Below are 26,740 nucleotides of genomic sequence, written 5' to 3' on the forward strand. Positions count from 1 at the left end.
ACGAGGATATGGAGAAACTGGAACCCTGTCCACTATTGGCGTCATTGTAAAATAGTGCAACTGCTACGAAGATCATAGTGGTTCCTCAATTAAAAATAGACCTACCATATGATCCAGCAATCTCACTTTTGGGTTTATATCCAAAACTATGGAAAGGAAGTTCTCAAAGGGATATTCGCACATTCATGTTCATAGCAGCGCCGTTCACAATAGCCAGAAGGTAGAAGCAACCTAAATGTCCATCAACGAGGGAATGGATAAACGAAATTCTATACAACGGGATCTCATTCAGCCTTAAAAAAGAAGGAAATCCTGCCACATGTTACAACCCAAATGAGCCTTGAGGACATTGTGCTAAATTAAACAGGGCAATCACAAAAAACAAATGCAGTGTGATTTCACTTATATGAGCTATCTAAAGTAATCCACAGAAACAAAAGGTCAGGTGGTAGTCATCAGAAGCTGGGGGAAGAGGCAAAAAAGACAGTTTGGTGGGTATAGAGTTTCAGATTTGCAAGAATAAAAAGTTCTGGAAATCTGTTTCACAACAACGTGACTATTCTTAATGCTATTAAACTGTAGGTTTAAAAATGGTTGAGATACATAACATATAGAGAAGTTGAATCCCTATGCTGTACATCTGAAACTAACGTAACATTGTGTGTCAAATCTACTCAAATAAAAAAAAAAATTTAAGTACTATAAAAATGGTTAAAATGGTAAAAAAAAAAATCCATATCTGCAGGTTTATATATTTATAAATATATAAATATTTATAAATATATAAATATTTATATATTTTATTATTTACAATATTTATAGACTAGAGCTATTTGGAGTGGCAGCTCATGTGTTATTTTCTATTTTCTCCATGCCTATATATTTTATAATGAGTGTGCATTCTTTTCATAATCAGAGATATATTTGAAAAATGGAATAAATTAAACGTTACTTTCTTGTGGCTTGGTTGGTTAAGCGTCCGACTTCGGCTCAGGTCATGATCTCACGGCCCGTGAGTTCGAGCCCCGCGTCGGGCTCTGTGCTGACTGCTCACAGTCTGCAGCCTGTTTCAGATTCTGTGTCTCCCTCTCTCTCTGCCCCTCCCCTGTTCATGCTCTGTCTCTCTCTGTCTCAAAAACAAATAAACGTTGAAAAAAAAAATTTAAAAAAAGTTACTTTCTTCTCTTCAACTCTCTTCTTAAAAAATAGTGACCATTTATCTGTGCTTTCACTGTCACCAATAGAATGTATGATGTTTATTGAATGAATTAGTGAATTTATCATCAACTAATGATGATGATGATGAATAATGCTTTCAACAATCTATTTAGCATCAACTTGAGAATTAAATTTAATATGGTTCTTTATTTAATAAATATAGTTATTAAATTCCTATGATGTACCAGACTATGTAATTTTCCAGTAACTTAATATTGTTATTTCTTGAAACCATCTTTTAATGAAATCAGAGAAAAAGAAAAAGGGCTGATAACATTAAAAAGCAAGCCACTTAATGAAATCCTATAATAAGCCAAGATAACACACACCAGCTGTGGAATTTTCTGGTAGTTTGGTTTTACAAAAGAGCCTAAATATATAGTGAAGTGAAGAGATTTAACATCCTTCAAAAAGTGTAACTAAAAGAGCGAAATACCTTCTGAAAAGTTACCCCAGCCTCTGCCAGAGAAAACTGGTGGGAGAACAACTGTCTCTTCACTTAGAAAATATTGCATTCTGGGGCACCTGGGTGGCTCAGTGAGTTAAGCGTCCAACTTCAGCTCAGGTCATGATCTCACAGTTCATGAGTTCAAGCTCCGCGTTGGGCTTTGTGCTGACGGCTCAGAGCCTGGAGCTTGTTTTGGATTCTGTGTCTCCCTCTCTCTCTGCACCTCCTCTGCTCACTCTCTCTCTCCTTCAAAAATAAATAAACATATAAAAAAAATGTTGCATTCGTACCAACTGTAAGAATATTCGTGGTAAGTTATGCATTGTTCTGAAGAAATTAAGAAGCCTATATAAGGATCTGGTTCATGCAAATATGAGCCAGAGGAGAAAAGCAGAGAAAAACCAAAATTTTGTCTCAAAAGTTCCTATGTCACATGAAGAGACATTTCATAGAGTAGATTTTGTCATAAACGTGAAATCTTAATAATTATTATTCCTTTGAAATAAAGCTTCAATGGAATATATTGTTTACCTAACCTTTAAATGAATTATAGTAAAAACTTTCTTAACTACACCTCACTTAAAAGATTCACCAGATAATAGGGTGGAATAATCATTGGAATCTACTCCTGAAATCATAGCACTATGCGCTAACTAACTTGGATGTAAATTTAAAAAATAAATTTTAAAAAAATCACCATATAAAATAATATCATCCATTTCAAAAAATGAAATCAGTGAAATATTGAATGCTTGTAATTAATAATCATCCCTATTATCCCCACATACTTTTATTCCTAATAGTTGAGTTCTGTGCTTACTCGGAATTTTTGTAGTCAGTGCCAAATCTGTTATGCAGTTGCATTATTAGAATTATAAATTTTAGTAATACATTACATGATCTGATAAATACAAATGTGAAAAAAGAAAAGAGTTCCAATTTTTATATAAATGCCTACATAATAAAGGAGAAAGATACCAAATAATCCAGCTGTATTACCTCCAGAAGCTAGAAAATAAAGAACAAACTAACCCTAAAATTAGCAGAAGGAAGAATATCATAAAGATTAGAGCAGAAATAAATGAAACAGGGAAAAGAAAAACAATTTTAAAAACCAAAGAAATTATGAGTTTTTAGAAAAGATCAACAAAATTGACACACCCTTAGCTGAACTACTTAAGAAAAAAAAAGAGGACCCACATATCTGTAAGAGAAGATATTACAACTATTCTCATAGAACTAAACGATCACAAGAAACTATTATAAACAATTTTAAACCAACAAATTGGAAAACGTAGAAAAAAAACAGAAATTCTTAGAAACCTACAAATTACTCAACACCCAAAAAATGAATAATTCAAATAAAAGATGGGCAGAAGATATGAAAAGACATTTTTCCAAAGAAGACAACCTAAATGTCATCAACAAATGAATTGATAAAGAAAAGCTGATATACATAAACAATGCACTGTTGAGCTAGATAAAAGCAGCAAATCCTGCCTTTTCTGAGGACATGAATAAACCTTGAAAGTACTGTGCTAAGTGAAGTGTCGGAGAGAGAAAGACAAACACTGTATAATCTCACTTGTACGTAGAATCTAAAAAAAATCCAAACTCGTAGGAACAGAGAGAATCATTGTCGCCGGAGGCTAGGCGTGGGGGAAATGGGGACATGTTGGTCAAAGGGAACAAACCTCCAGTTACAGGAGGAACGAGTTGTGCAGATTTAATGTACCACATGTGGAGACACTTAACGATATTGTATGGCCTATTGGAAAGTTACCAGGAGAATAAATCTTAAATACTCTCACCACACACACACACACACACACACACACACACACACACTGGCAATTGTGTGAGGTGATGGAGGTGTTGACAACCACTATGGTGTTAATCGTTTCACTATATATATAGCAAATCATCATGTTATATGCCTTAAACTCACACAGTGTTATAGGTTAATTACATCTTGGTAAAGCTAGGGAAAAAAAAAAAAAAAAGAAAATTGTGGAATAATTTCCAAAACGTTAAAATATGTTAGCAATCCATACCATACTTTTTAACGACGTGGAAAAGCTGCATCATGATGTCTAACCAATCAATAGAGTTTTGGGCCTCCGGGGCCCGATTTAATAGCCCCAATCGGTCCTACAAGACTGTGCCATTGCTACCCCTTCAGACACCCGTAGCAAGCCAGGCTGTTACCTAGGCTTCTGACTGCAAATTGGAAGTTCCAATGGCCCCTTCATTGGGTTAGATTAATTTTGCTAGAGTAGCTCACAGAATTCAGAGATACGTTTTACCTACTAGATTATCAGTATATTATAAAAGGACATAACTCAGGAACAGCCAAATGGAAAAGATGCATAGGGGCAAGTGATGAGGAAAGAGGCATGGAGCTTCCATGCCCTCTCTGCGTGCACCGTTCTCTTGGCCCCTCCACATGTTCAGAAGCTCTCCAAACTCAGTCCTCTTGCGGTTTTGTGGAGGCTTCATTACACAGTCATGATTGATTAAACCACTGGCCGTTGGTGATTGATTCGATCTGCAGCCCCTTTTCCCTCCCTATCACATGGTTAGTTCTCCCGGCAACCAGCCCCCATCCTTAGGGAAGGTATTATGCTAAGTGAAATAAGTCAGTCAGAGAAGGGCACATATCATATGTTTTCACTCACATGTGGATCTTGAGAAACTTAACAGAAGTCCATGGGGGAAGGGAAGGGGAAAAAAAAAGTTACAGAGAGGGAGGGAGGCAAACCCAAGAGACTCTTAGATCCAGAGAACAAACTGAGGGTGGATGGAGGGGTGGGAGAGACAGGAAAATGGGTGATGGGCACTGAGGAGGGCACTTGTTGGGATGAGCACTGGGTATTGTATGTAAGCCAATTTGACCATAAAGTATCCTAAAAATAAAAATAAAAGTCATCTCATAAGCGTAATAAGAAATACATTTGTTGCTCTCAACACTTAGAAAATTCCAAGGGTTTGGGGAGTTGTGAGTCAGGAACCATGGACAAAGAACAAATATAAATGGGAAATATATATATTTGGTCATCTTAATGACCATTTGGTCATCTTAATGACCAAATATATATATTTTTCTTATAAATCGCAATAGTGCAGTTACCAAAAGCTGAAAACCACAATTTTATACACACACATTTATTAAAGGACTACCATTGTTTCATACCCTTTGCTTTGTACATAACATGATTTAGTTCCAAATGATACTGAAATACACATTATTTCAAAGTAAGTAAAAGGAGACTACATATTTATAATTTGCCATGAAAGTTTGCCATGAATTATAAGAACAACGACATTGAAAACTTAGCAGCTTTTAGTAATATCTTACAAATATATTCCATTGTTTATTTCTTACAAATTGCTATAGTACTAGAAATTGTGGGTTATTTAAACCACGCACAATTCAACCAATGGCTAACTAATAACCTTTGGGCACGACAAAAAAAAACACAAGAAAGAAATTAGAACATCTAAAGCTCTCAGAACATTACTCAGCTCGGGTGGCTCAGTCGATTAAGTGTTTGTTGGTTTTAGCTCAGCTCAATGATCTCACAACTCATGAGTTCAAGCCCCACATGAGGCTCTGTGCTAACCGTGGGGAGCCCGCTTGGGATTCTCTTTCTGCCTCTCCCCTGCTCACACTTTCCCGGTCTCAAAAATAAATAAATTAACATTAAAAAAAAGAACACAAGTATTGTCATTAACATCTAAGTAATTAAATAAAGCTCGATAATCAATTTCATGTTTTCCTATTCTTAAAATCTGATTCCAAGGTTTTCTCCCAGACCAACTATAACTCTCTAAAATGAAGGTTCTGCCACGAAAAAGCTCCACGGTGAACATGAGAGCCACGGAGAACAAAGTGGATTCATATGGCAAAGCGATGAAATAATCCTGTGTGTTTCAGGATGCACACTCACACACACACACACACACACACATACACGGATGCATACATACACACATTTTTTCATTCACCAAAGGAAAATTCATCCTGCAGCATTATCTCCTACCTTGCTTCGTTATTCAACACTAAACTGCATACAGCAAAAGATAAAAATAGAAAATACAAACACCTAAATTAGGACAACAATATAGCAGAATATTTTTACAACTTGGGGTGCAAAAGGACTTCCTAATCAGAAAATAAAACTCCTACACAAAGTTAATATACAAGCAACAGTCTTCATACAAGTGTCAATGATGAAGTACATCACTAGTAATCATAGACTTAAAATAATGTACCCTTTTGGGGCTCCTGGGTGGCTCAGTCAGTTGAGCGACTGACTTCGGCTCAAGTCATGGTCTCACGGTTTGTGAGTTCAAGCCCCACATCGGGCTCTGTGCTGACAGCTCAGAGCCTGGAGTCTGCTTCAGATTCTGTGTCTTCCTCTCCTTCTGCCCCTCCCCTGCTTGCACTCTGTCTCTCTCTCAAAAATAAACATTAAAAAATTTTTTAATAAAAAATAAAGTCAAAGATAAAACACTAAACTTTCTGATAATTTTGAGAAGCTATGGCAAGCATATTGTTTGGGTTTGTTATGCTTTTTATCTTTGTACATTCAAATATTTTTCTCATCAAAAATTAGAAAAGGTTCTATACACAATAGAGTACTACGTGGCAATGAGAAAGAATGAAACATGGCCCTTTGTAGCAACATGGATAGAACCGGAGAGTGTGATGCTAAGTGAAATAAGCCATACAGAGAAAGACAGATACCATATGGTTTCACTCTTATGTGGATCCTGAGAAACTTAACAGAAACCCATGGGGGAGGGGAAGGAAAAAAAAAAAGAGGTTAGAGTGGGAGAGAGCCAAAGCATAAGAGACTGTTAAAAACTGAGAACAAACTGAGGGTTGATGGGGGGTGGGAGGGAGGGGAGGGTGGGTGATGGGTATTGAGGAGGGCACCTTTTGGGATGAGCACTGGGTGTTGTATGGAAACCAATTTGACAATAAACTTCATATATTGAAAAATAAATAAATAAATAAATAAATAAATAAACATTAAAAAAAAGAAAAGGTTCTATAGGCTAACCAATTTGGATGTAAATTAAAAAAAATAAATAAGACAAGTTAAAAAAAAACAAAAAACAAACAATAAAATAAAATCTATCATACTTGAAAAAAAATTAGAAAAGGTTGGGGCGCCTGGGTGGCTCAGTCTGCTGGGCTTCCGACTTCCGCTCAGGTCATGATCTCGCAGTCCATGAGTTCAAGCCCCACGTTGGGCTCTGCTCTGACAGCTCAGAGCCTGGAACTTCCTTCAGATTCTGTCTCCCTCTCTCTCTGCCCCTCCCCTGCTCATACTCCGTCTCTCTCTCAAAAAAAAAAAAAAACAAAAAAAAACTAAAAAACAAATTAGACAAGGTTAATGTGATAGCACAAATAAGAAACACTGATCTTTGAGAACCTCTCTGTAGATACATATTATCATAACTTCAAGTTTTCTTCAAGATACTGGTACAAAGATAAAGCAAATGCACACTCTGATAGAGTGAACATAGTATGTCATTAATTAAGCTTTCTGACTTTGATGGTAGTTAACAAGTAACCAGCTGAAATGTCCTGCATTTTGCTCTCAGAAACTACACTACTCTAAATGTTCTCTTCACTGAGGCAAAATAAAAGAAGTGTAACAATTGTTACCGTTGGAGAAGATACATTCAGTCCCTGGCAAGCACTGTACGAATACAATGGAGACATTTCTTTTCTATTTATTTCTGTTAAGGGTCATATACTGTACCTCTAATCCTAGCTCTTCTCAATTCCCAAGTAATCCTCCTTTGTTCTTTTTTTTTTTCAATATATGAAATTTATTGTCAAATTGGTTTCCATACAACACCCAGTGCTCATCCCAAAAGGTGCCCTCCTCAATACCCATCACCCACCCTCCCCTCCCTCCCACCCCCCATCAACCCTCAGTTTGTTCTCAGTTTTTAACAGTCTCTTATGCTTTGGCTCTCTTCCACTCTAACCTCTTTTTTTTTTCCTTCCCCTCCCCCATGGGTTTCTGTTAAGTTTCTCAGGATCCACTTAAGAGTGAAACCATATGGTATCTGTCTTTCTCTGTATGGCTTATTTCACTTAGCATCACACTCTCCGGTTCCATCCATGTTGCTACAAAGGGCCATATTTCGTTCTTTCTCATTGCCCTGTAGTACTCCATTGTGTATATTGTTCTTTTTTTTTTTTTTTTTTTTAGTATTTGTTTATTTTTGAGAGAGAGAGAGTGAGAGAACAAGCAGGGGAGGGCCAGAAAGAGACAGACAGAAAATCCCAAGCAGCCCCTCCCCCCTCCCCCCCAGCGCGCCCCCCCCCCCCCCCCCCCCCCCCCCCGTCAGCACAGAGCTTGAAGCGGGGCTCGAACTCACGAACCCTGAGATCAAGCCCTGAGGCGAAATCAAGAGTAGGACACTCAACCCACGGAGCCACCCAGGGGCCCAATCCTCCCTTGTTCTTACCAGAATGAGTTTTCCTGCATTTTGCTCCCTTCCTTTCTTTTCTGTGAACCCCCTTTCTTCTTTCCTTTACTTTCTTGCCTAGCTTATCCCTTTACCCCAGCTTTTTAGCAGTAAATATTTGCTAACTCTTTCGAAAATGTATAGCATTTGCTCTCTTTTCTGTCAAGGACTTGTTCCCAAGGTACCCGAACTTGCGGTATTTGGATGCTCTTCTACACCAAAGCCCAGAGCCCTTCTTCAATCATTAAGATCCACTAAGGTTTACAGGTTAGAAAAAAAACTGGGTTCCACCTTGCGTCGTGGGCAAAACTACCCCCACGAAGCGGACAGCACCCATATCACCGTCCCCGTATTTACCCGCGAGAAAGTTGAGACTCAGGGAGTCCAGCGAGTTTCCCAGGACGGCCTAACCGGGTCAGAACTAGGACGCAGGGTCCTGACCACGGATCCAGTAACTCTTTCCCCTCCCGCCCGTCTTTCTTCTCCCTAAGGAAAGAAAGTGACCGACTTCGGCTCAGGTTGTGAGCTCGCGGTCCGTGAGTTCGAGCCCCGTGTCGGGCGCTGTGCTGATGGCTCAGAGCCTGGAGCCTGTTTCGGATTCTGTGTCTCCCTCTCTCTCTGCCCCTCCCCTGTTCATGCTCTGCCTCTCTCTGTCTCAAAAATAAATAAACGTTAAAAAAAAATTTTTTTTTAAAGGAAAGAAAGCTCCGTCTTGGGGGGAGGGAGCATTGTAGAGAAAACGTGCCTCTTTATCTGGGAGTGTAGTAAAGTGGCTCCATTTCTCCCCAGGATAATTCCTCCATCACTCGCTTACGTCTATCTCATGCATCCTCAGCCGCCTCCCCGGGGGTTAGCACTCCTCACCCCGCAATATCCAACCTCTCCCCTTTCGTTTGACTCTCCCACTCAGCGTGTAGAGAGGCAACATTTCACATAAGCTTGTACAAGGCTCTTGGCTCGTCAGAGAAACTCCCTCCCGCCCCACCTGTCTGCCCACGACTTCCCTCTCATGCCCTTCCCTTCAGACAAACTCAGTGACGCTGGCCCCTTGTTTTCTCTCACTCCACAAGCTCCCATCAGGCTTCCCACCAACCCAGACTCTGAAACTGCTGGGTCCCGGTGTCCTCCTTGTCCCCAGATGGAGAAAAAACGATCATGTGGTCTATTAGTTGCCTTTCTTTGAGTTTGTTTATTTTGAGAGAGAGAGCATGCGTAGGGAGAGGCAGAGAGAGAGAGAGAGGGAGAGAGAGAGCATCCCAAGCAGGCTCCGCACTCTCAGAGCAGAGCCCCCGATTCGGGCCCAGTCTCACCAACTGCGAGATCATAACCTGAACCAAAGTCAAGAGTAGGATGTTTAACCAACTGAGTGACCCAGGTGTCCCAGTTGTTTCTAGCTTCTTAAAAATAACAAGTTTTGGGGCGCCTGGGTGGCTCAAGTCGGTTAAGCGTCTGACTTCAGCTCAGGTCATGATCTCTTGGTCTTGTGAGTTCAAACCCCATATCGGGCTCTGGGCTGACAGCTCGGAGCCTGGAGCCTGCTTTGGATCTTATGTCTCCCTCTCTCTCTGCCCCTCCCCTGCTCCTGTTCTGTCTCTCTCTGTCTTTCAAAAATGATTAAATGCTAAAAAAAAAAAAAAATTATTTTAGGAACTTAACTTCTGTTATATTTTGAATCGACACACGATAAAACCATGCAAACTTTTGAAATTATTTTTTTTTCTAATTCTGTATGCTATTCACAGATGGCTTGGCATCAGGCCCCAATAACTCAAACTCATAAAAGTCTTCTCTTGGTTATTCTCTTCTTATAACTGTCCTCAGTGGGCTGCCTGGGTGCCTCAGTTGGTCGAGCATCTGACTCTTGGTCTCAGTTCAAGTCTTGATCTCAGGGTCGTGAGTTCAAGCCCCAAGTTGAGCTCCGTGCTGGGCGTGAAGCCTGCTCATTACAAAATTGTCCTCAGAGATCCCACACTCTCCTGTGTTTCTCTCTCCGTCTTAGCCCTTCTTGTCCCATTGGGGGCCCCTGCCCATCACCTAGACACTGGTGTCCCATGGGGCTCTGTCCCGGACTCTCTTCTTCAGCATATCCTACCTGGGTATTATCCCTTTCCATGGCATCAGCTTTCCCCATTTGCTGCTAAATCTATAATCTGTATAAGTAGGCCAGATCTCAGTAAGCTGGCATTGTTCTGATTTCGACTTTAACCGACAGTAACCAATGTTGTCCATTTTCACCGGGCAGTTCACAATGGAACGCTCATCACATTCTCACAATGAAAGGACACCCAACAGTTAAGAACAGAGAGGATCGATCAAGACAGAGATAGTGACTGAAAAAATGATCTAGTTAGGATACATCTTTTGCCGCTCTAGCAAAGAGATCTCAAAATGCAGTGACTTAAATAAGGGAAAGCATTTTTCGGTAACACGAAAGTCTAGGCTAGAGTGGCCTTTGGATGATTCAGGAATGTTTCGTGCTCTGCCTTCTTTGACACATGGTTTCCGTCTTACGGTCGACAATAGAAGTTCTGAGCATAGTCATTGTGTCCACATTCCAGCCTGTGGTAAGGAACAAAGGGGGAGCACAGAACCCAACCCTTACTTCTGAAGTCGTAAAAAGCCACACACATCATGTTCCCCAACGCCCCAATCGCCAGAACTTAGTCACATGCCACACTCAGCTGCGAGAGAGGAGGTGAGAAATGGAAGTTTTTAGCTAGGCAGTTTGTCCTCAGCTAAAACCCAGTTGTGTTATTAAAAATAGAATTGGAGAAGGGGTAATAAAATACAACCAACCGTTTCTGCTGCACGTGCAACAGATGTTTCTGAAGTTATTATTTTCACTTAGTCTTTTCACTACCTCTATTTCCTATTTTATTATATTCTGTTTCATTGTTTTAAAACTTGCTCATAATTCGCCCATCATATTATGACCACTGTAGATGAGGACCCATACTTTGAAAAACATGGTTCTAAGCCTACTGTGTCAAATATGGTACCCAGTAGCCACATGGGCTATTGAGCACTCAAAATGTGATTAGCCTGAAGTGTTATGTGTTGTTAGTGTAGGATCCCATACCAGATTTCAAAGACTTGTTACCAGAAAAAGAACATGAAGCATCTTTAGCGATATTTATATTGATTAAATGTTGAAATGATAGGGGCTCCTGGGTGGCTCAGTCGGTTAAGCATCCAACTTCGGCTCAGGTCATGATCTCGCAGTCTGAGTTCGAGCCCCACGTCAGGCTCTGTGCTGACAGCTCAGAGCCTGGAGCCTGTTTCAGATTCTGTGTCTCCCTCTCTCTCTGACCCTCCCCCGTTCATGCTCTGTCTCTCCCTGTCTCAAAAATAAATAAACGTTAAAAAAAAAATGTTGAAATGATAGTACTTTGGATATTATGAGTTAAGTAAAATATATATTACCAAAATTAATTCAATCTGCTGATTTTTGTATCTTAACGTGGCTACTAGAAAATGCAAAATTACATAGGAGGCTCACAGTCTATATGTCTATGAAACCATACTGCTCTAAACCCTAGATGCAAATGTTAAACTCCCTCTGAATATTAATACTTGAATATTCCACAAGTACTTTCTAAAACTAGACTCTTTCTCTTCCCAGCCCTTAGCCCTCCTGTCTTCTTTGTGTCCCCACTCAGTGCATCCTCAGCTAAAGGCATTCAATCAGTTAAAGGCAACACAATCCACTCAGTGACCTACGAGGAAAACTGAAAGGCATATTCTCCTTTATCACATTCATGTATTCACTGTGTGCTGTAACGTTACCTCTTAAATGTGATATAAATCTATCAGTCATTTTCTAATCTCATCATGAATGCCCTAGTTCAAAATACCATCATCTGTCACCTAGATAATTGTATCAGTTCCCAAATGGCCTCTCTGCCTCCTGGGTTGTCTCCTTCCAGTCAGTCCTTCAAAGTGACCTTTCTGAGAAACAAATCTGGAGAAGTCACTTCACACCTGATCACTCCCCTAAACACCTTAATAGTGCCAACAAGCTCCTTTTTTATTTGAAGCCAGCTTGCTTCACTTTTTGGAATGCATGGGCCTCTTCTCTGTACCAAGTGCTTTCCATCTCACTAAATGTGTCATGATTATTCTTACCTCCTGAGCCTTTGTATACATCATTCCTTATGTGCTTAGAACGCATTTTTTTTAATCGCCTTCTTCCCTCTGGCTAAACACTACTCATATTTCAGAGCTTCATTAAAATTTTGCTTTCCCATTAGAATTCTTTTCCAAAGCCCAAGACTGGATTATGTGTCCCTCTTCTGCATTCCCAGAGCATCCTGAACTTCGATAAGAATGTTTGGCCACTAAAAGGATGAGATCGTGCCATTTGAGACAGCACGAATGGACCTTGAGGGTATTATGCTAAGTGAAATAAGTCAGAGTGAGAAAGACAAATACCATATGATCTCACTCATAAGTGGAAACTTAAAAAAAAATGAATAAAAAGCAAAAAGAAGAATTGGACCTATAAATACAGAGAATAAACTATATTCCCCTCACCCACTGGTTGGTAGGCAAATGGGTGAAGGGGAGTGGGAGACACAGGCTTCCAGTTATGGGGTGAATAAGTCACAGGGATAAAAGGCACAGCAGAGGAAGATAGTCAATATATCTGTATAGCAACATATAGGGACAGATAGTTGCTGCACTTGTAGTGGACATTGCACAATGTGGAATGTATAAACTTGTCACTGTGTGGTATGCCTGAGACAATTGTAACAGTGTGTGTCAACTGTATTCAAATAGATACATAAAGAACATTGCATTAAAACGCACGTACAAAAGACATTTCTAACAGTGCGAGATGCTCGAAAGAATCATTGGAGCACTATGTCGGTGAACACGTTGTTCACCAGTGTGTGCAGTGTGGTACACACTCCTGGAAGAAACAGGCACAAAAATCGTTGGGAACAGTGGTATCTGAGTGAATGAAGCCACACCGTCAATTTCAGTAAAACGCTATATTTAATTAACGCTTTGCACTACATGTTACACGCTGTATATACGAACGTGTTCAAAAAGGTGACTCTGGCAATGCTCCATGAATGACTCCGTTTGCTGCTATTTCCAAATAAGAAGGCAGAAAATATTAAGGAAAAAACAATCACAGTTAAAGAAGACAATAACCGACATAAAAATATGCTAGCGGAAGAGTAGATTAGGAGATGCAAAAACAAAACAACAACAACAACAACAAAAAAAAACACAGCAGTGATCTGGAAGACAGGATAATAGAAAGCACCCAAGCTGAAGAGCAAAGAAAGCAAAGAATTTTTAAAAGGAGGATACGTTAAGGAATCTTTTGGACAGAATCAAGCAAATAAATATTCATGTTATAGGGGCCAAAAAATAATAATAATAATGTTTGGCTACAGTATTTTTATTGCTTGTTTATTTGTCTGCTTTCACACCCACAGAACATAAGACTTTTTAGTGCATACCTGTTTCTACATATTTGACCATTCCATCTCCATAATTTGCATGATACTGAGCCCTACTCGGCTCAATAAATACTTATAAAACAACCAGATAGTTGAATGGATGGATGGATGGGTGGATGAATGGATGGATGGATAGTTTGAATAGATAGATAGTTGAATACATGATGGATGGATGGACGGATGGATGGATGGATGGATGAAATAGTTTATATGATTAAAGACTGTTGAAGAGTAGTATATTTAGAACATGTGTGTACAGTAAATGATAAAGACTGTTGTGATTTTTGCACTGTAGGTCAAAGCTTTGTTCTTGAGGTCCTGCCATTTCTCTTTTCAGCTTCTCACTATCTCAATACAGGAAAATATTTTCTATTTTCATTCCCCCAGGATCTGGCTCCACATCCGCCATCCAGTAATATCCCTAAGGTCAAACACCTATTAGCTCAATCCAATATCATTTCCAGAGAGAACTACTGAATGCTGAAACTGCTTCAACATGTGAGCAGGCATATCTAATGGAGGACTTGCAGGCACGCTGACCTGAAGTGAAATAGCTATTTTGAGCCTGTCCAGTGTTGCTTAAATTGTAGCTTCCCTTGCCAACTATTCAGGCAAGAGACGTGAGGAAAGCCACAAAAGGATCTGTGGGGAAATGGAACGAAGAAGTAAGAGAGAGAAGGGGTTGCAAACCCGATTAGCTGCTTTACAGTAAAAGGCAGAGAAAGCGAGCATGAAGGGGAATGTGGATTTTATCCCTCCAGGAATTCTCTTTAGCCCACAAGGAATTAACCTTGACTGTAATTGGGCCCCTGAGAGCAATGACCCTTTCACAGAAGTTCAGAGACCTCTACTTTGTTTAGACACCATGTGTGGGTGGAACTTCCTGTTTGCACAGAGAGCAGCATAAAGCCTAGTTGCCCTGAGGAATGTCTGGGACCAGACCAGTTGCAGGGGAGCGGGGTGCAGTACGGTCTGGTCTCCTGGGGGCCCTTCTCCCTGCAGCATGGGGAAGAACAAACTGCTTCATCCAAATCTTATTCTCCTCCTTCTGATCTTCCTGCCTGCAGATGCCTCAGTCCCTGGAAAACTGTGAGTTTCACATAGAACATAAAGAATCCTTTCCCTAAAAGAGAATCCTCTCTGATTCTCCTTTGTGTGATTCATTTGTCTTTCCCATGAAACTGTCACCTTCTTACCCCTAAAGTCTCTTCCCATGATGAGATTTCATAAATCTGGTTTATTCATTCTTTACTTATTCTTAACTAATCTTCTCCAACTCTCCAAATCTCTGAATTTCTAAATTTGCTAGGCATATGCAAAGACTTTCTAAGGGGCTTTGGGAAGTGATCCTTTCAAAGGAATCGATTTCCAGATCCTCACATTCAGATTGCTTGCTCTCGACCGTGCTATTTATCCTTTATTACTTCCCCTTCCTTAATTGTCCATCTTCCACTTTATAAAAGAAAGACAAAAGAAAGAAAGAAAGAAAGAAAGAAAGAAAGAAAGAAAGAAAGAAAGAAAGAAAGAAAGGCAAACCTCTCCTTCAATCATATGCTACCATGGAGCACTGTCCTGGGGTATAAAAATCTGTAGGATGCCAAATCATAAAAACGATTTGAAATATTGATATTGGTGTGGAGAAAGCAAAGGATTCTAACGATGAGGGAGAAAATTCTTTGGCAGATTATGTGATGATGAATGCTTTGTGTCAACAAAGTTGAGGGGCATCCAAACAAAATACCAGCTGACAGGTGATTAGAAGCGATTCTTGATAATAGATACTTGATAATAGATAATAGATAATAGATACTTGGTGAATGTTGGTATATAATGCAGAAGGAGTTGCAAGAACCGGTAACAACGATATACTTGTTTTATCTGTGTTTTATTTACTTTCAGGTAAACAGTTTTTCACGGCACTCATGTCTATACAGACTAAAAATAGCAACACAATTAATGTTAGGCCTCTTTCAATTCTTGCTATTAAGGAATAGCCATTCGTGGAAACACAAAAACAGCTCATTGTTCTCATTAAATATGTGCTTCAAAAATATTTTTATTTGCTATAGTATGTGTGAATCATGACTTGTAATACATTCATATTGTTTTGATCAGTTGTATTCTCATAAGACTTCTAAAAAGAATTCAATCCAGAAGAAAATGCTTAGCATTTACAACTTTATGGTCGCATAAAGAGTTAAAGTTAAGGGGCGCCTGGGTGGCTCGGTCGGTTGAGCGTCCGACTTCGGCTCACGTCACGATCTCACAGTCCGTGAGTTCAAGCCCGGCGTCGGGCTCTGGGCTGATGGCTCAGAGCCTGGAGCCTGCTTCCGATTCTGTGTCTCCCTCTCTCTCTGCCCCTCCCCCGTTCATGCTCTGTCTCTCTCTGTCTCAAAAATAAATAAATGTTAAAAAAAATTTTTTTTAAATAAAAAAAAAGAGTTAAAGTTAAATTAAGCACCCATCCATAGTATTATATGTATGAGCATATGTATATATATATATATATATATATATATATATATATATACATATATAGTTAATAAAGAAGCCAGAGTTATCCATGAACATATTTTGAAGCATTAAAGTCTTAGGACAAACTTCTGTGTAGTCAGTGGCATGGTAATTCAAGTTTAAGGAGGAAAAAAAAAAAGAAAGATGTTAAATTTCTGATCATCACAGAAAGGACATTTTGACATATTTTTTAAATAGGTCATATTGGGTATGTTGTTGCTAGAATATTTAAGAACCCATCAAAAACTTATAAAAGACTGATGTAAGTTTTAACTTTAAAAATGTCATTGGAAATAGTATCTTTTGCTATTATTTAAACTTGTGACAAAAATATACATGTTTACTTGAAAATATGTAAGGAATGTGTAGTGTCTAAAAATTATTTTAGGAATTCTGTGAGCAGAAATGTTTGAAAACTACACAGCCAATAAAACTATGTATGAGGGTATTGTCAAAGTCTGTTCTGCTCATGAGTTATCTCGGCCCAAAATTCCATCACTAGAAGGCCATTTGTGGGCGGAACCACTGTCTAGCCAAGAACTGAAGGGCAAATATTGAAAATGCAAAGAGCCAGAGTTAGGTAACAAGAAGATAACATTAGTTGCTCACCACAACTGAGACTTTAAACTAATGACTTTCTTTGAGCGTCAGATTCCATATCTACAAAGTGGAAGCAAGTATTTTCCATACGATTTTCACAGGGTTGTTGGATATATATATCCAGGGAAAGTATTGCACGTTGATTGGTTTTTGTAATGTCTCCCCTGAGACCTTGCTTGCTTTTTACAACAGTCCCAGTGTAAAATAGATTTACGACACCATAAGTGTAATCAGCCTATTTCTGATTTGAATTTGGATGCTTGCATACGGTGTTCCTGAAAGTGAGGTGTCTCAGCAAATTTGCTCACACGGGTCAAATGTTCACTGCAATGGCATTGGTGATGGAACAGGGAATAAGTCTCGCACGTGCCGTTCCACAGCAGAGATCAATTTCATGTTCACCAATATGTCTTCTTGTGGTAGAGAACGAATGATAGTAACAATAATTGTGATGGAAAATAGTGCTGGCGATAACACCAGGGTGATTCCCCTCCTACACTCTCCTCTAACTGGACTCCCCGATTCCCAGGCAGTACATGGCCCTGGTCCCCTCCCTGCTCCATACTGAGACCCCTGAGAAGGGTTGCATCCTTCTGAGCTACCTGGATGAGACAGTGACTGTAAGTGCTTCCTTGGAGTCCCTCAGGGGAAACCAGAGCCTCTTCACTGACCTGGTGGTGGAGAAGGATTTATTCCACTGCGTCTCCTTCACTGTGAGTATGCCTATTTGACTTAATACACTTGATTCTACTGGTTAGGGTCATAGGCATCTAGAATTCAGTCAAGATAAAACTTTGAGAGCCTGGAAAAGACTTCAGAAAGAAATCTAAATGTAGTAACTATGCATAGGAATTAAGAAGCAGTGTGTGTGAATTTCCAGCCATGGGAGCCAAATATTTATAGGCATATTAAAAATCAACTTAATGACCAAAGAAAATTTCTGTTAGCCAGGAGGGGAAAAAGCAGTACGCACTAGACAAAGGGAAAATGTGACTTCTTCTTAAAATGTGACTTCTGTGAAATGGAAAATAGAAAAAAATATTAATAAGGCACACTAGACCAATGCATGACGTACACCCCCAGTGGTGGCCTGACAGGAACACATCACCCCATACTGAAGAGTGAAAATTGTAGAAATTTCCATAAGCACATATCCAATCTCTTCAGAGTTGCCCACATGTAACATGCTTATAGCCTACGGCCAATAAACTATGGTAGTTTTCTTTCCCATAGCCTTAAAATATATTCCTACCATGCCCTTTTAGCACATAACATCAGCTTGGTAAAGTTCAGTATATAATTGAATCAGGACTGTATTTGTTGATCTATAAGGAGATGTGAGTCTCACTTATGACCTCTTTTACTGATATATTTTCCTCCATCTTCTGTTCTGTCTCCCCATTTGTAAAATGACAGAAGTAATTCCTGTCCATGGCAACTTCCCCTACTGACAATCAGGGGGGTGCAGTGAAGCAAAGGGGCCAGATGTCCAGGGAGGAGAGGAACACGGGGTGGCGAGGGAAACTTGGGAGACTGAATGGGTTCTTGGGGTCTGTCTTATGTTTCAGGTCCCAAGATCTCCATCCAATGAGGAGGTCATGTTCCTCACTGTCCAAGTGAAAGGACCAACCCAAGAATTCAAGAAGCGGACCACAGTCGTGGTTAAAAATGAAGAGAGTCTGGTCTTCGTCCAGACAGACAAAGCCATCTACAAACCAGGGCAAACAGGTATGAAGAGGCCCTACAGTTAGAACAACTCCCAAAAGAAAAGATCTTCCTCCCCTGCATATTCCCCAGTCAAAGGCCTTGTAGTCCTGGTTCTTTAAAAGTTTGTCTCACCGGCCCATAGGCCTGACTTAAGGTCTCTGGGACTCATGGAAAATATTTCTGTTTCAGTGAAGTTTCGTGTTGTCTCATTGGATGGAAATTTTCACCCCCTGAGTGAGTTGGTGAGTCTCCAAATGTCTATATGGAATCATTCTTATCTGGATAAACAATCTGGAAGCCTCTTTTTGGTGTTGGAGGAGGACCAGGGAGAGGAAGAATCTGGTATCACTGGTGGTGATTTCTGGCAGTACAACAGTGAGAGGTCCTCATTTAAACCAGAACCCCAGCTCAAGAGAGTACCTAATTCTTTCCATCTTGGTACTGGTACTTAGTCACCTGTCACACAGTTAAATTTATTCCTTATAAAGTTCTCAATTAGGCAAATTAGAAAGAGATATTACATAATAGACCCACCTACACCATCAAACAGCTTAAATTCAAACAAACTCTCAAAGAGTTAGAATTTTTCTAAACATACCTACCAAAAACCTCCTCTATAAAGGAAGAGTGTAATCAGTCTTTGTTCCTTGAAACTAACACTACTTGATCGCTTCTCAGCCTTTTGGCTAAGGTCAAGTGAAACTAACCCTACTTGATATTGATAAGAAATAACTCTTTCAACTTTAATGCAGACATCAAACAAAAGAGTCTTCGTTTTTCTCTCCCAAACCCACCACCCCACCACATCTTCTTGTCTCAAAGGCAATTCTTTTCTTCTAACGCCTTAAACAAAAGATTCTCACGTAATCCCTGCTTCCTCTCTTTGACACTCGCATCCACTACATCTGAAAGCCATGTTAGCTTGGAATATATCCAGACTATTTCTATTTCTTACCACTTGAATTACTACAATCTCATCCTGGCCAATATCACGTCTTTTGTTTTTTTAAGTTTATTTTTTTTTTTTAACGTTGATTTATTTTTGAGACAGAGAAAGACAGAGCATGAACGGGGGAGGATCAGAGAGAGAGGGAAACACAGCATGTGAAACAGGCTCCAGGCTCTGAGCAGTCAGCACAGAGCCCGACGCGGGGCTCGAACTCACGGACCGCGAGACTGTGACCTGAGCCGAAGCCGGACGCTCAACCGACTGAGCCACCCAGGCGCCCCAAGTTTATTTATTTTGAGAGAGAGAGAGAGAGAACGAGCAGGGGAGAGGCAGAGAGTAGAAGGGACAGAGAATCCAGAGCAAGATCTGTGGTGACAGCAAGCAGAGAGCCCAAGGCAGGGCTCAAACTCATGAACCATGAGATCATGACCTGAGCCAAAGCTGGAAGCTCAACCAACTGAGCCACCCAGGTGCCCCATGGCCAATATCACTTCTAAAAAAGACCATTTCAGTAACCTTGAAGCTGGTCTCCTAATTTCTACTTTCACACCTCCGTCTAAAATAAGCACCTTATCCATCATTGTAGCAGCCTTACTGTCCCCCGTTTTTTCTTCTTGGCATTTCCCTACCTGGTATATAAATCAGGTGTGTGAGTGTGTGTGTGTATATAATATGTTTATCATATATATTCTTTATATTTCAGATACATGACTGATATATCATTGATATATATCTTAAATTCATAAATATTAAATATCAAATCAGTATCAATATAAAATTATAAATATATAAATATTAAGAATATATAAAATATGTATCTTGGGGCACCTGGGTGGCTGAGTTGGTTAAGGTCCGACTTCAGCTCAGGTCATGATCTCATGGTTGGTGGGTTGGAGCCCTGCATCAGGCTCATTGTCATCAGCACACAACCCGCTTTGGATCCTTTGTTCCCTTTTCTCTGCCCCACCCCACTTGTGCTCTCTCAAAAATAAATACACATTTTTTTAAATGACTAACTATTATAGCAGAGGAGCTATTCCTCTTCTTTATTCTTCGAACTAAGAATTCTGTGGCCATCTCAATATTTGGATCTGAGTATGGTTACTTATAATTTTGTTGGTGTTTATTTCTTAATCCGTAAAATTTCATAACAAAGGAGTGAGTATTCCTCACTTGATGCTATAAGCATTGAAGTAATGTCAGTAAATACTATCGCTAATGAAAGGCTGTGCACATACCTATATTTTGCTGATAGCTTAATAAGCTCTTAATATTATTTATTAATTGCTTAAAATAGATTAGTTAAAAGTTTTATAAAACTTAACCTGAATTTTTTTCCTGTTTTACTATAGATAGAGGTATTCTGCATAAAGATGTCTTGCTTATAAATCACAATTAAGAATATTTGAAAATAATTCTACATTACTTTATTTCTCTTTTGTCTTTCAGATTCCACTTGTATTCATTCAGGTAAGCAACAGGAAACATTCCATAATCAGAATTAAAGTAATACATTTAGAGAAAATGTTCATATTTGAGAGGCTGTTACATTCTACCGGAAGCTTGTCATTAAGGGAGAAATGTCTGGGGGTGCCTGGGTGGCTCAGTCGGTTAAGCGTCCAACTTCAGCTCAGGTCACGATCTCGCGGTCCGTGAGTTTGAGCCCCGCCTCGGGCTCTGGGCTGATGGCTCAGAGCCTGGAGCCTGCTTCCGATTCTGTGTCTCCCTCTCTCTCTGCCCCTCCCCCGTTCATGCTCTGTCTCTCTCTGTCTCAAAAATAAATAAACGTTAAAAAAAATTAAAAAAAAAAAAAGGGAGAAATGTCTGAGTTCATACAGCACCAGATAGTTTTAAGTCATCTTCCTTCCCTCCCTTCACCACCACCCCATTGGTTGTCTTTGTGAATAACATAGGGGTCTCCATAGATTTCTGTTATTGTCTCTAAGGCTCTAGGCTCTTTTGTAAGTTACAATTACTGTATCCATAGGACCCGAAAGGAAATCGTATCGCACAATGGCAGAAACTCAAGTTAGCGAGTGGCCTCACGCAACTGGCCTTTCCCCTCTCATCAGAGCCCATCCAGGGCTCTTACAAGGTGGTGGTACAGAAGGAATCAGGTGGAAGAACGGAGCACCCCTTCGCCGTGGAGGAATTTGGTATGGATAATGGAAAGTCACGGAGCATTTTCTTCATATCCAAACTTCCAGGGCCTGGAATTTGAGGTTATTTAGAGTCCTTTCATTTCCTACATGTGAGGTTGGGCTTCGAGTAGAATCAGTTATATCTAACCCCAATAAGACTATCAATAATCTGTGAATAGGACTTTGTATAGCTTGGTTACTTTTTGTAATAATTTTTAATCTCAAAAAAAATGTAAAATACCTTTAAGAGAAGGCTTCCATAATTCATTAGGATTACAGTGATCTGTCACAGTCCTTCAATCAGAATATCCATTTGATGGTAAGGTGGTTGGAGGGAAGAGTACAGCTAACTTTTCAGGACGCTAAAACACTGTTAGGGAATTGTTACAGAGAAACTGAGAATACTAACTCCCCAAAAGTTGAAAAACAATCACTAACTTCCTTTATCTCCGATGAACAGTGCTCCCCAAGTTTGAAGTGCAAGTAACAATGCCAAAGATAATCACTATCTTGGAAGAAGAGGTGAATGTGTCAGTATGTGGCCTGTGAGTTTATTGTTATTATTTTTTTTATCGTTTGAGAGAATTATTTAAAGGAGATTCACCATGGGGAACCTGGGTGGCTAGTCAGTTAAGTGTCTGACTCTTGATTTCAGCTCAGGTCATAATCTCGCATTTCCTGAGTTAGAGCCCCACGTCCAGCTCCGTGCTGGCATCAGGGAGGATTCTCTCTCTGTTTCTCTCTCTCTCAGCCCCTCCCTCGCTCGTGTGTACTCTCTCTCTCTCTCAAAATAAGTAAACTTTAAAAAAAAAAAAAAGGAGACTCACCATTTGGGATATTTTCACTCATTTCTTTAAGAACAGTGGGAGGACAAATACTTTAAGTACATGGAATCATCCCATCTCTAGAACCTTCCTCGCCTGTTGCTTCTCTATCTTTCCTTCTTATGTTCTTTCATGTCCTTACCAGCATCGTCATAACTATCACGGGGCAAGCAACTGTTCCTAGAGAACCTATCTATGAGGACTGATTCTGAAAGTGACAAAGCTATACGCGCACACACACACGTACACACACGCACACACAAATGGGATAGTGTTGAAGGATACTGACTTTCCCATTTCCCAGGTAGAGGAAATTCTGTCATCAACAGATCATTTACATGACCTTGCATACATAGTGGAAAAATAGCTTTGATTCAGAATTTGTAGAGATAGGCATATTACCAAGATCTCAGCTGAGTCATCGGTCTACCCAAGTCATGTCACATTCCTCTCAGCACTGCCATTTTTCCTGATGAGACTGGACATGATATCTCAGTTTGGTCCTTTCCAACCTTGAAAATTCATGTTTCTAAAATCTAATGCTCCCATCCCCAGTCGCCCATCGATAGCACTAGCAGAAAGAGCAAACAGAGTGAAGAAACCAGCCCTGCCAACGACCGCACACGTAATGCACCCACAATTCCTCAGGGTCCCTGCCCCAGCACTGTCTCAGAATAATCGCCACCAAATTCCTGATCCTATGTAACTGGTGAGCCAATACTCTTGCAAGTAAAGATTCAGAAGATGTTTTAGATAGGGAAGCAAACAAATGCCCTTGAAAACACATCAACCATCAATGACATATCTATATGGCACAACCCCAGTTTCATAAAAAGTAAACAAGTTAAACTCCATATACATAGAGAAGGCTACACATCACAAGAGGATAATGGAAAGAGACACCATCATATTAATAGTTTGTATTCCTAGGTAGAATTGAGGGCATTTTCTCTCTTCTTTATTTTGTTGGTATTGTTTTTTTCCCCTCTCTCTTAAGAACAGGGGTAGCTTTGGTAATAAGAGATGTATCTTTTTAAAGATGGGATTAAAAATAAAAAATTAAGGGGTAAAAAAGACATGATCAAAGAAGACTAGTAAATCTCAGCATGTCGCACTAGAGATTTGTTAAAAAGAAGGGTCATTACTTAACTTACTTGCTCTCAGCATTGTGAAGGCCCTGCAGAGATTAGAGGGAAGTACAGAGAGGAAATATACTTCAGCTAAAGGGGGAATATAAATAGGTAGAAAATGGGGATGTTCAATGTCTGCTTTGATTCATTTGGCAATGTTCCTATGACAGATACACATACGGGAAGCCTGTCCAAGGACATCTGACTATGAGCATGTGCAGAAAGTACAGTAACCCTTCTAACTGCTATAGTGGAGAGTCGCAGGCCATCTGTGAGAAATTCAGTCAACAGGTAGGTGGAAGACTGTTCCTCCTAAGGAACTAACAACAGAGACATTGTTGATAAGCAGTGAGTTACAACATGGTGCTAACCCAGGAAGAGAACACTCTACAAGAGAATGCTGTGTTAGCCACAGTAATTTACTTGTCAGTGATTTAGCACAATAAGAATTATTTCTTTCTTATAATTGGCTACTGGGGGTGTGCTTGGTTCACCAAGCACCCAGAATAGTGGAAGTGGAAAGCTGCCTTGGCCATCTACTTGTATGAAGGAAGAAGGAAAATCATTATACCTGTCAAGCATTTGGGCTGGGAAGGGTATAGGTTTTGCCTTCTTTCCGTGAGCAAGAACTTGTCACATGGCCCCACCTACGTGCCAGGGAGGTAGGAAACACAGTCTTCAGATGGGCAGCCACTTCCTTGCAACAGTTGTGTACTATGGAAGGGGGGCCCGGCTTTGGTGAAAAGTTAGGTCCTCGCTACAGTAAGATTACCCACAAATTTTTAAGGCATGCCTATCCCATTAACTCTAGGGAATATCAGATACTAAGAAATATATGTCTGTAATAAACCAGATGCTATCAGGAAATGTAATCATAACTAATCCCTAGAGAATATTTATTGTGTTCTTGTTATTAGAAAACCCCTGGGTTACATTGTCCCCTCAAAAAATCCCACCAGATTAACCGACCACTGACCTGTCCAGTATTACGTTTCTATATTTTGCTTTATCCCCTCCTAGCTAAACAGCCAGGGCTGCTTTTCTCAACAAATAAAAACCAAGATCTTCCAGATGAAGAGACAAGGGTATGAAATGAAGCTTGAAGTGGAGGCCAAGATCCAAGAAGAAGGAACAGGTTTGTGTACCATGTGGGTATGGGGGGAAAAGCAATGAACACTGATTTATTTCCTTTGCCAAATTATGAATTGGAAGGGAAGTAGTAACATAAGAAGTTCAGGGGGGATTGGGACACCTGGGTGGCTCCGTCGGTTGAGCGTCTGACTGGGGCTCAGGTCATGATCTCGCAGTTCACAAGTTCGAGCACCAAGGTGGGCTCTGTGCTGACAGCTCAAAGAGCCTGGAGCCTGCTTCTGATTCTGTGTCTCCCTCTGTCTCTGCCCCACCCCTGTTTGTGCTCTCTCTTTCTCTCAAAACTAAGTTAAAAACATTACAAAAGAAGAAGAAGAAGAAGAAGAAGAAGAAGAAGAAGAAGAAGAAGAAGTTGTTCAGGGGGGATCATCCTTCCAAAAAGCAATTTATTTTCTTTCTTTTTTTTTCCAGAGGTAGAATTAACTGGAAAAGGATCCAGTGAAATAACAAGAACCATAACCAAACTCTCATTTGTGAAAGTGGACCCATACTTTAGACAAGGGATCCCCTTCTTTGGGCAGGTGGAGTATTTTCTAATTCACAAATCAAATTACGTAGCGTCATTTAATAAACATATATCCTGCTAAAACCGGACCTGCTTAATATTATCTATTGATTAATATAAGCAAAGGTATAAAACCACATAAAAATAAATCTTTCCCTCTATAAATTTGTATATGAAATCTATAAAATCATTCTAAAGCACCATCAAAATCAGAAGGGTTGTTTTCCCCCACTTTTTGAACAGCACTGTGCAATGTCACTCAATCTTTTCATGTTTTCACTACCAGTAGATAGTGTCAGGTTTTTATATTTCCTCACAAGAATCTCAAAATTCCCCGTGGCCACTTACATGATCCTCTGATCACTTACATGATCCTAACTTTATATGGTAGTGAGTGGGTAGGTGGCTTTAATTGTTATTTTGAAGTCTAAAAGATTCTACTGTACCTAGTGTTTCTCCATGGATATTACAGTTAACACTACTTTCTTTTACACTCGCAAGAATGTACTAAAAACCAGTACGCATAAGGGTAAAATACTGCTGTGTAAGATTTCCAGATTCTAAAAATATAAATTTTCTCACGTGTCTACGAAAAACCTTGTATTGTTATTTTTCTATTGGAAACAGATATGTGCAAATGGGTCTTTCTGACTCCAAAAGTCTGAGATGACAGTTGTATGCCCACCAATGAGTAATTACCGTGTATCATATTCTTAATGGAAATGTTATTGAGGTTTCAGGTGTGGAGACTGTAAAAGACAGAGGGACTAGACCCCATTAAGAAGTGGTGAAGTGTGTTTTAGAATGTCTCGATTATGTTCTGACAGCAAACAATTTCAGAAACTAGTCACTTCCTAAAATGCACAGTCTATTTATTTTTAATTTCTCAGAAGTAGATTGTACTATTTTTGTATTTCCTTCCTACCAAATAACTACCCCATCAGTCATAAGACTCTCTCATCAGTTCGAGAGAATCTAACCTTGACTTTGCCCGCGCAGCCAATGTTTCATTGGCGAACTCAGATCTTACGAATTAATTACATACGTTGACCCAAGTCTTTGAACAGTGCTTCCTGCAACCAAAAGTGACTTCTACTGATAAAGAATCATCCTCTTTGAAATCTTAACTGGACTACTCATCTACTGAGTTCCACATTAGCAGTAATTTCACTTTTGGCCCTTACTGAATACTATATGATTCGCCTCAATTTTGCATTTTGCACATGGGGAGTGCCTCCTGCTATCTGCCTACCTTCCAAAAGTTGGAAAATCTAGACTGGGAAGCAGATATATAGAAAGCAACTAGAAAAGTACACGGGATAATGTATTAGCAACTTCTAACTTGTGCATTTATTATACTTCAGAACACTAATCCATGAAAAGCTAACGGTCAGCCACCAAATAAGTGCCTGGGGCTCAATTAAGTTTGGCTAAGGGGTTAAAAATTGTCATTACGATCTGACTCTTGTGTTCTGTGACTCTCCAAGGGTTCTGTGTAACCCACAGCACTTCTAAAATATCCAGAGAATACACTTTTCAGGTCATCCTTATCTTCATTTCCATGATTACCCATCCCTTTACACTGC

General features: G+C 39.8%; 1 protein-coding gene across 1 annotated transcript in view; it reads left to right on the forward strand.

Moving 5' to 3' along the window:
- The first annotated feature begins 14,542 nt into the window (after nt 1-14,542).
- Nucleotides 14,543-26,740, forward strand: part of A2M (alpha-2-macroglobulin) — a 45,855-nt gene continuing 33,657 nt past the window's right edge. The window contains exons 1-10 of the mRNA XM_019464560.2: nt 14,543-14,724; nt 17,279-17,462; nt 18,318-18,477; nt 18,646-18,698; nt 20,855-20,875; nt 21,393-21,561; nt 22,007-22,091; nt 23,671-23,791; nt 24,521-24,635; nt 25,061-25,170. Of these exons, the coding sequence (XP_019320105.2) occupies nt 14,639-14,724; nt 17,279-17,462; nt 18,318-18,477; nt 18,646-18,698; nt 20,855-20,875; nt 21,393-21,561; nt 22,007-22,091; nt 23,671-23,791; nt 24,521-24,635; nt 25,061-25,170 (1,104 nt within the window). The 5' untranslated portion in view covers nt 14,543-14,638. The remainder of the gene's footprint in view (nt 14,725-17,278; nt 17,463-18,317; nt 18,478-18,645; nt 18,699-20,854; nt 20,876-21,392; nt 21,562-22,006; nt 22,092-23,670; nt 23,792-24,520; nt 24,636-25,060; nt 25,171-26,740) is intronic.

Source organism: Panthera pardus, unplaced genomic scaffold, assembly GCF_024362965.1.
Source record: "Panthera pardus isolate Hobbes unplaced genomic scaffold, ASM2436296v1 HiC_scaffold_6, whole genome shotgun sequence".
NCBI classification, from domain to species: Eukaryota; Metazoa; Chordata; class Mammalia; order Carnivora; family Felidae; genus Panthera; species Panthera pardus.